The sequence below is a fragment of the Pundamilia nyererei genome, unplaced genomic scaffold, assembly GCF_000239375.1.
Source record: "Pundamilia nyererei isolate P.nyererei 1_Seehausen unplaced genomic scaffold, PunNye1.0 scaffold00574, whole genome shotgun sequence".
NCBI classification, from domain to species: domain Eukaryota; kingdom Metazoa; phylum Chordata; class Actinopteri; order Cichliformes; family Cichlidae; genus Pundamilia; species Pundamilia nyererei.
In genome coordinates, this window is record NW_005187975.1 from 35707 (window position 1) to 46561 (window position 10855).

Genomic DNA, 10855 nt, shown 5'->3' on the forward strand with positions numbered 1-10855 from the left:
TTTTGCCCCACTGTATACACATGCAGATGTACACTCATCCCCCCTCCAAACGCCTTTGACGCTTATTCCCCTCCGATGCTGACGGTGGATCAAGGACCAGCCCATATGCTGCAGGCTCAGATGTACTGTCTACACTGGCTGTCTCTCACCCATTACCCACCCCTGTTGTTTGTCATGTGTTATTTTTGTGCCACTGTGTTTTTCTTTCTGCTCTCAAACTGATCTCCCTATTGGAGCTCAGTCTGGGTTGAGTTATTTTTTTCTCCTTATCTTTCCTCGTGTTGTGCTTTTTCATGTTATACCTCTCTGACCTGTCTTCCCCATGTGATGTTTGTGTAATGTATGTATGGTCGGAAGGGTAAGATGGCACTGGCACAGCTAGCAGCCTTAACCTAATTTCCCTCGGGATGAATAAAGTATGATCAATCAATCAATCAATCAATCAATGTTTTATCCAACAAAAGTCGGTAAGCACATGTGTTTTACTCCAAACTGGTTAGCAATTTGTGTGTTTTATCGTGGATTGACGTTTGTGGATGTGTCACCTGTTCAGTTAGAAAACATGTGTGTTTTACTCTGAACTGAGTCACATACACCGACTGTTTTCGCCTGATCTTTGGTTAGGAGCATGTTTGTTTAATGGAGTGAATCTTGTATGTATACTGGTGTTAGTTTATGCATGTCTTACTCAAATTGAAAAGTGTACATGCATTCACATTATCAGAATAGAACATCATGAGATTGTAAGACACACATGAAATATATTTGTATGTTTTGTTCAAGTTTCTACCGTATTTTTCGGATTATAAACTGCACTGTCGATGAATGGGTCTGTTTTCATGCATAAGGTGCACCGGATTATAAGGCGCATTAAGCAAAACAAATCAGTCAGATTGTAGAGGTGGATGCATCGGACTCCGGGGTTGGAGAGGTCCTGTCCCAGCAGGAGGAGGGTAAACTCCATCCGTGTGCCTTCTTTTCTCGGCGTCTCTCTCCTGCAGAGTGTAACTAGGACATCAGTGACCGGAAGCTCCTGGCCATCAAGCTCTGCCTGGAGGAGTGGAGACACTGGTTGGAGGGAGTGGCGCAGCCATTCATATTGTGGACTGACCATAAGAACCTGGAATACCTCTATTCAACCAAGCGTCTCAACACCCGGCAGGCCAGGTGGGCTTTGTTCTTTACTCGCTTCAATTTCACTATCACCTACAGGCCTGGGTCGCGAAACGTGAAGCCAGACGTCCTTTCCCAGTAGTTCTCCACCTTGGAGGGGGAGTCGGACCCTGAGACCATCCTTCTGGCTGCCTGTGTGAATGAAGCTGTCTTCCAGGTCGCTGCTCCTGCGGTTGACCAGCCTGTCAGCTGAGCAGTTTTGCGTTCGTTTTCTATCTTTAATGCTCCTTTCGTTGTTGTATTTCGCTGTCTACTCGGTATTTTTGTATTCTTTTCCTTTTCCTCATTTTTGTGATTTTTCGGACTTGTTTCAGACACTTCAACATGACCTCAAGGCTCACCTACACCAGGGACTCCCTCATCCAGCTGCGGCCGCAGCTGCAGCCCGGCCTCCGGCTTTTCCGCTCCGCTTCCACAGACTACTTTCCCGAGGAAATACTCCATGGACACGGAAATTGAAAAACTCATAATAACAAGGTAACCAGCAGGGGATTAAAGAAGAGTGTGGTGAGAGCCAGACTAAAGAGGGAGACACACAAACAACGAGCGCTCCCATCCATTATCCTTGCTTATGTGCGGTCTCTCCGCTCCAAGCTGGACGGGCTGCAAGCCTGCGTCAACCATCTGCATGAGTACAGAACTGCCTCCATTCTGGCATTCACAGAATTGTGGTTAAACAACAGCGACAACAACAGTGCGCTGCAAATTGATGGCTTTTCACCACCCCTTCATATGGACAGAGACCACAAATGCACTGGGAAGCAACATGGCAGCGGCGTGTGTCTGTATGTAAACAACAGCTGGTGCTCTGCAGTCACTGTGAGGGAGAAGCTGTGCACTTCAGACATCGATCTCCTGGTTGTTTCCCTGCGCCACTGCTACCTCCCAGAGAATTCCCTCTGCTTTTCATAATCTTGGTTTACATCCACCCCAGGGCTGATGCAGCTAAAGCCATAGAGTACTTCACCAACACTCTGTACAAATTGGAACAATTATCACCAGACTCTCCCAAGTTCATCCTGGGTGATTTCAACCACTGTTCCCCTGACAAGTCGCTTAACCCTTTAAAAGCAGTCGGCTTCGTCGCCCTCCCGAAACTGCCCACTGCCTTGGAGACGGCTTAGCTCTTCACCACTCATGTCTTCAGATGCCACTGAGGATATGGTTTTGGACAGAGGCCTGCAGTTTACCTCTAGAGTGTGGAAAGAATTCTGCTCCGCCCTGGAGGCCAAGGTTAGTCTCTCTTCCGGTTTTCACCCACAGAGCAATGGACAAACCGAGCGAGCAAACCAGACTGCCCTCCGTTGTGTCGCCTCCCACAACCAGTCCCTCTGGAGTTAACAACTACCTTGGATAGAGTATGCTCACAACAGCCACACCTCCACCGCCACTGGCAAGTCCCCTTTTGAAGCATCCTTGGGTTACCAACCGCCTCTGCTTCCCGCCATTGAAGGTGAGCAAACCGTCCTTTCTGTGCTGGCTCATCTTCGGAGGTGCCACCGAGCTTGGCGGGCAACTCTGGCCTGTCAATTTTTGAGAAAATTTAAGGATTTTAAGTGTGCCTTATACGTAAAATACGGTAAGTATTTGTAGTAAATCTGACTAATTTAAATTTTCCTTTTCATATCATGAAGGATGAAGTACAGAGAACAACAGATGTACATCTGTTTTGAGGGCCAACTGACCTAGAGATCGTTTTTGGAATGCGGTGTGTAAAAACTATCAATGTTTCCTGTGTGTTTCATAGTGTGAATCAGTCAAGCTTCAGGTATGGTGCTATAACAGCTGCTATACCAACTGTCAGGGGTGACTTTAGCCCATTTTTGGGGGTGCTTCAGCACCCCCAAAAATTTCTTACTTTTTTTGACAATATTTGCTGTTTGTGGGACACACTACTAAAAATATAAAAAGCATACAGTACGTAATTGAAATGGAACATTTTAACAACAAAAGTCTAGATAACCTCTCCCGCCTCCCAAAGTGGTTTGTTCCAGCTCGGCTCTCCCCTGCTCTGGCTCTAGCACCGTTGCTGCCAGAGTGATGGTGGCTGAGACGCAGTGGAGCGAAGGTGTGAGTGCCTGGCTTAAAACAGGACATATTAGCTGCATTTAACCTTCAGTTACTCTTTATATAGTTAGGTAGGAGTCAGACCATGTTTCTTTTTAGCTGAAAAACATTACAACCAGGTAACCTGCTGTGTTGAAAACGTGTTTCCCGACTATGTTTGCTACCCTACAATCCGTCCTGCTCTGTAGTAACATCAGCAACATTTGACCGTCCTTTTGCTCCCATTTAAATGTATACAGCCTATATAAAATCTAAAAAGGTAACATTGTCCATAGCCTACTGTTGTTACCACTGTCCTGTTTGAAATGGAATGAGATAAACTGGTTATTTTGTCCTATATGCATATACTGATAATGAACTGGCTGGATGCCCATTAACCTTATAACTCCTGTTGTGTGTGTGTGTGTGTGTGTGTGTGTGTGTGTGTGTGTGTGTGTGTGTGTGTGTGTGTGTGTACAGAGCGACAGCCAGGTTCGTAATGGATATGAGGAAGTTTTTTCAAAAAAAGGAGCCACATTTAGGTAAAAGTGTAAGATCAAATGATCCTTCAATAAAGGATAATGTTGGATAAGTGTTTCAATATTTATATCCTTTATTAGATGTACATGTGGTTTGGTTATTTGCCTTTTGGTTGAAAGTACACTGAGAGGACTTTTTTTTATTAGTGATCTTAATAGTATTTTTTTAATCTAATTGAATACAATCTATTTGTGTATGATTGTCAGTCCAAAGAAAGAGAGGAAAGAGGGGAACCTGAGGAGTACAAGGTCAGGAAGAACCAGGTAAGAAAACAGACGGGGAGTACTAATAGGCAAAACAGAAACTGTTAAACTGGCAAAGAAAAAAAACACAACTAATTTTACTCATACAATCTGGAAGTTGTGTTCTCCCTATATTAAAGCTGCTATACAGAGTCTGCAAAACAAACTGGGTTGTCAGCCCTGGCACTGCATTACCATATTGAAATTCAGTCAGAGGAAGTCACGGTTGCCAAAAACTTTCTGAAGCTCAAGAGTGAGGCTGGTGCCATTCTAGATATGTTAACATTGTACAATCTTCTGGATAATCAGATCTTCCCCACACTGAAAACTGTTATTCAGGTTGCCCTAACAAACCCATTTAGCAGCTGTAGCTGTGAAAGGTCTTTTAGTGTCTTGGGTCAGCTCCATACCTGGCTGAGAAGGACCATGGGTCAAAGCAGACTCCAGCACCTGGCTGTGATGTCAGTTGAGAAAGAGATGCTTGAGAGACTTGACCACCAAAATGTGATAGACAGATTTGCCAACCTCAAGGTAAGGCGACATAGGTTAAAAGAAAAGAAAAAATCTGCAGAGCCATAGTAGCATCTGCAGTAAAGATCTTTTCATACATTTTATACATTGTACCATAGACCAAGGTGTCTCCATTTTTTTATTTTTTAATAATATTTTGTACATTTCAAGGACTCTTCTATTTTTTGAGTGTATTTTTTAGTATCTGTATTGTATTATACATACACTTTAAAAGTGAATCACTGTCCAAAAAATGCACTCAGTTTACCTTTTACTCACTGTGAACATCATTCGTTATTCTCCCCCAGTAATTAAGGTTAGGATATGTATTTTTTTATTCCAATCCATTCTTCTTTGGCAGCATTTAAATAACCTTTATCAGATTTGATGGTTTTGTTACAGACTTTTCAAAAAAGCGTTTTGCTTTTCTTTCACAAATGTGGGGATTAAATTGTGTTAAAATGTACAAAACAGTGATGTCATGTTTTGTGACGAGGACCCAGGCACAGAGAGACTTGATGAATTTAAGAATCTTATGATTTAATAAAGAAATGTGCAGAATTGCACAGAGAGGGTAAAATTATGATGACTGATAATGGAGATGAAGACAACAGACAATGAGGACAGGGAGGAACACGGGTTTAAATGCACCAAAGAGACAGTCAGAGGGAACTCGGGACAACGGGAGACATTTAAGGATGCAGGGACTGACAGAGAAGGGGAAGAAGTAAAGTTTACCGTGCCTGGATGGGCAGCTCTCTGGGTGCTCAGCACCCCCAAAGCTCTGATCCTAGAATCGCCCCTGCCAACTGTTTAGCTTTATTTTTGTTTGTTTTTTTGTTTTGTTTTTTTGTCTTGCTGAGAAAGAGGACTTTCAGACAGAGTTTACAGAGGATTCACCCAAGATAATCATGCAAACATTGCCAAAATTATGTAATGGGTGTTAAACAGTCTTGCATTCTAAACGAATTTAAATGCCATCCAGTCCTAGTGTTTACTTCGGAATCTACCACTCATCTTTGGAGATTAGTTTGTCCAAATGATTACCACTGCTATTTGCTACTGCTGTTGCTTCAAATAGTGAATATTGTATTTTCACCAGTGTTATCAAAAGGTAACACTATTTTCTTGAAACACCTAATCCCGAGTCTGTAGAGGGTTCCTGAACTGTGGAAGACTTCCTGTGTGGTTACGGTGCCAGATATCACACACTCCAGGGAGCCCAACCACTTCAGGCTTGTGGCCTGATGAAGACCATGGAAAGGCTCATCCTGCACCACATTGGTGAGCTCAGCGATGGACCCCCTGCAGTTCGCCTACCGGTTTGGAATCGGTGTGAATGAAACTGTCCCCTACCTGTTACACCGATCCCTCTCTCACCTAGAGCAGGCAGGGAGCACTGTAAAGATCATGTTTTTTGACTTCTCCAGTGCTTTCCACAGCATCCAGCCTGCACTACTGAGAATCCCCCGGCAGCCTACACCTATTGCAGCATAACTAAGGGAGAATTCAGGGTCACCTGGTCCAGTCCTAAATGTATGCTTTAGCAAAAAGAAAAGTTTGAAGCCTAATCTTAAAAGTAGAGATAGTGTCTGTCTCCTGAATCCAAACTGGAAGCTGGTTCCACAGAAGAGGGGCCTGAAAACTGAAGGCTCTGCCTCCCATTCTACTTTTAAATACTCTAGGAACAACAAGTAAGCTGCAGTGTGAGAGTGAAGTGGTGTGGTGATATGGTACTACAAGGTCATTAACCCCTTAGCAGTCCTACAAATTTACAATTAGTCCCCTAAACCATCCAATGTACCGTGGGCGGTACGTCCGACTGCTAACAGGTTAAGATAAGATGGGACCTGATTATTTAAGACCGTGTATGCGAGGAACAGGAAGGTCCGACCAAAATTAGCAGACTTTATGGTGTTTCTCATCAACAATGCTCCATCTGGTGGCAGAAGATGCATAACATCTAGGACACAACTACTTATAGGCATGGGTATGAATTAAAATAATTAGAATAAACTACTAGTGTCTCTGGTACCGACTAGTGACAATGGCAATAATTTGTTGACTTGTCGCCAAATCCTTAAAAAAATAATTGTTTAATGAACTGAAATATTAATGTGTGACAAATATGCAAAAAAGAAATTAGAAAGGGGGCATATACTTAATGGCACTGTAAATATTTCTTGCATTTAAAACCCAGTGTCAGATGATTTGTGTGGTTATAATAGTAAGGCTAGCTGTCATAAGCCGTCTTATGCCATGAAATAGCTTCTCCCACAATGTTCTCTGCGGCTGCTGCCTATACACCGAATGCGGAGCTTTTCAGTGCTGCCATCTCTTTCAGAATCACAATATTTTAAAAGAGCTGTGGCACTGCTGGAAAGTCTTTTAAGGTACCAGAGCAATGTGGGTGGTAGACAGTGGGTTTAAACCTACATGGTCTTTACAAACATACAAGAAAGACAGGGGGCCTGAGCAGGAATAAATTTAGAAGTCCCCTCCTTTCTGAAGAAATCAAGCTCTTAGGATAAAAGGCATAGTGAAGGAAGATAGAGAAAAGAAGTATTACGGGCGCCTCCCATCAGCCATCTGGTGTTCCTACAGTCTACCAGTGCATTCCAAGGAGTACTAAAATGGGAAACACCGGGTAGAAGAATGAATGATTTCTATGAAGGAGGCCCAGAGATACTGTCAAACCTCTCCATGCTGACCCTGTGCTTTTCACTGGATATACAAATAACAGGGATGTCCTCTCCATCTGAACAGTCCCCTGGAGGGGCCCTCCTCTCTTCTTCCTAAGTGTTATTGAACATGCAGACAGAGTTGAGGGAAGGCAGCTCCACAGATGGAGAGAGACACGGCAGAGCTCCGGAACAAGATATGGAGAAAGAAAAGCTATTATGGTGCACACAAAAAAGATACAGGAGGAAGGAGCTTTTTAGACTGAAAATACAAGAGTGGGCAGCGGGCACACGCCATTCACCATACTGACCTGACTTTCTTCCCCACTGCCATGACATGTACACAACAGGTAGAGTATATGGAGGTCAGGCAAGCAGCTTTACCATATTGTGGAGTGTTTACTGCTCAAAACACTCTGAAGAACTAGCACACTTAACTTCTACTCCCCTTGAGAACCTAGTATAATATAAGTAGTGAATGTTGGGTTTCAGGATTATATTATACAACTAATTTTGTTTGTGAGAAAATGTAAAGTCTGAAACAACATCGATCTGCTGTAGAACATGACTGATGGGGATTCATGAATCAAAAAGGGTCAGTAAGTATGAAAAAATACTGCCTTCATAAATATTATTTTGGACCATCAGCCAAACAAATCATTCTGCAGGGTTGAAGCACTGAATGAAACATGTGCAAACATCCACTATTAAAGCTGACCTATTCTGTTTGTTATTGTCTTCACAGTTCACTTCAAAACAATCTTCATTTTTCTTGTTTTCCAGCCAGTGCCTGAAACAAGCCCTTTTATCTCCCTTCCCTCTTTATTTAGGTTTTTTGCTTAATTGTTGCCCCAAAGAAGTAGCCAGCTCAGAGGCAGAGCTCTATGCTCGAGACAATCATATGATGGCTGTTTCTCACCAGGATCCTTCTTGGTGCCTGAGTCTCCTGCTCATTTGGAGTTGTTCTGTGTGGAGTTTGAACATTGGTCTCATGGTCCAATGTTGGTTTTCTCCCACAGGAAATACATCAATGACATTCATGTTAGGTAACTGGTGTTAAATTGGTGATGACGTTTTTTCAGCTTTTACAATCAGAGTTATATGTGATGCTGTACCAAACACATTTTGCTTTTCCAAAATAAGCTGTATAAAGTGTCTGTAGGCTCCTCTTATTCATGTTTTTCTTTTGTCTGTTTATTTATTCAAGTTTAATCAGCTGTTTTACAAAGACTATACCTTCATTTCTCATTGATATGTTTAATCCTCCAGTAGATATTGAAAGTTACACACTGTTCAACCATGACCAACTGTTTTTGTTTTTAGAGATATGTGATCATCATAGGACAGTGACTACAAACATACTTATAGAATATGATTCTGGACATTAAACAGATAACGAAATAAGCTCAACCTTAAACTTTTGCATCAGTAATAATAATCAATTTAACACTAATTGTAATCATTTTGTGCAGATTACATATTTTGCTTTTGATACTTTTCCACAGTTTTCCAATAACAGTTTAATGTGTAGTGATGTGTTTTCATAGTGTTTTGGAAAAGACGCAGTGAAACTTAATGGCTCCATTTCCCACTGTAGAAAAGTGAAATCAGAATTTCCTGCCTATGCTGCCTGCCATCTTGCATTTTTGAAGCCAGAGTCTGCGCAGTAGTGATTGAGGTTGAGTCGTTGTGTTAACCTGTGTTGATGATTTTACTGCCGGTGATGGCTCACTAAATAAAGTTAAATACAATCATGTTGCTATATTTTGAAGGGCACACATCTTAACTGTTCATCATCACACCTAACATCATAACATTCATGCCTTGGCTAGATTAGCAGTGACCATACACAAGGTTGAAGTTAGCTAGTAGGCATTTCTACCCAGCTTTGTTGCACTCAATGAGTTTCAATATTTAGTCAAGTAAGGGACGCCATCAGGGCCAAGCTGTGTAAGGATTCCTGGGTCAAGTGGTTTTTAGAAACTTCCTCCTTATCACAGACGTCCTGTGCCAGATATTCAGCTGATCCAATGAGGGAGACGACATAGTAGAAACATTCGAAGTTCATTGCAAGGCTCAACAAGGACTCACGATTTTTACCAATATCTCCATCAGACTTCTCCTGTCAGCCCACGGCAGAATATGGACAAACCCAGCACTTTATGAAGAGTGTAATCAGTTAAAGTACAAACGCTCTGGACTTTTACGAAATTATGTCATATTCAGTCCCATAGAAAACAATTTGTTTAAAATGTATATTACTCTCTCCGGTTACTCTGAATGCCACTTAATAACTTTTTAGTAAATAACACACAATCTTAGCAAAGCACTGTATAAACAAAACCCAGATGAAAGTTTTTAGCTCGACATGTAAGTGAAAGTGACACGTCAGTATTACAGGTTTTTCTGAATGCTTAAACCCAAACTGTGATTCTTATAGCACAATTTCTAAAACTATTAATACTTATGGCAAAACGACTCACTGAGTTTGCAAAACTAAAAGCACAAACACTGCTTTGCACTCAGTTTGCCATTTTGTAACACACACTTTGCAAAACTGTAATAATAATAAAAAACGCATGGTCACCCCGAGACTTCAGATCTAAGTGTTCTAGCAGGAGTGTGTGGCTTGAGAAGTTCACTAAGATAACTCAGCGCTAATTTATTAATAGTTTTGAATGTAAGGAGTAATATTTTAAATTGAATGTGGCACTTTATGGGCAGCCAGTGCAAGCCAGCTAGAACAAGAGTAATAGGGCAAAATTTCCTGGTACCAGTCAAGAGGCGAGCCGCAGCATTTTGGACTGTTTGCAGTCTAAGAAGAAGAGAAGAGGGAAGACCGTAGTACAAGGAATTACAATAATCCAACCTGGAGGTTTCAAAAGCGTGAATAAGCTTTTCCAGGTCCTCATGTGGAACATAATGCCTAGGCTTAGAGATAAGACGCAGTTGGTGGAAGCTAGATCTCACTACAGCATACACTTGCTTATCGAGTTTGAACGAGCTATCCAGCAGTACACCCAAGTTACTGACATAGTCACAGGAAGAGTTAGCAAAGGGACCCAGGGCAGCAAAAGCTGGGCACGAGGAATTTTACTATTGAACACCACAATCGCAGTCTTCTTATTGTTTAAAATGAGAGGATTACTCAGGAACCATTCTTTGACCTCCCGCATGCATTCTTGAAAGTAGTGCAGGGACACAGCAAGGTCGTCAGCAAGTTCAAAATAGATCTGTATGTCATTGGCGTAACAGTGGAAGGTGATATTGTATTTTTCAAAGATTGCGCCTAGAGGGAGCAAATACAATGAGAAAAGAATAGGGCCTAAAACTGATCCTTGAGGCACACCGCAACAGACCGGTGGGGAAGGGGAAGAGGAGAAGGCACCTAAGTTAACCGAAAAGGACCTGTCAGCGAGGTATGATTTAAACCAGGCGAGGGCAGTGCCTCTAATACCGGCAGTGTGCTCAAGTCTTAATAATAAGATGTTATGGTCCACCATATCAAAAGCCAAAGAGAGGTCCAATAAAACTAGGACCATAGAGCGTCCAGTATTAGTAATTACAAGAGAACTCTTACATTAAGAACTCTAACCAACGCTGTTTCAGTACTACAGTGGGGCAAAAAAGTATTTAGTCAGCCACCGATTGTGCAAGTTCCCC

General features: G+C 42.1%; 1 protein-coding gene across 1 annotated transcript in view; it reads right to left on the reverse strand.

The window, feature by feature from the left end:
- Window positions 1-6041: 6041 nt before the first annotated feature.
- LOC102206753 (uncharacterized) overlaps window positions 6042-10855 on the reverse strand; it is a 60252-nt gene continuing 55438 nt past the window's right edge. The window contains exons 3-5 of the mRNA XM_013907879.1: window positions 10341-10481; window positions 9780-10269; window positions 6042-6210 (exon numbers count right to left, since the gene is read on the reverse strand). Coding sequence (XP_013763333.1) covers window positions 6042-6210; window positions 9780-10269; window positions 10341-10481 — 800 coding nt within the window. The remainder of the gene's footprint in view (window positions 6211-9779; window positions 10270-10340; window positions 10482-10855) is intronic.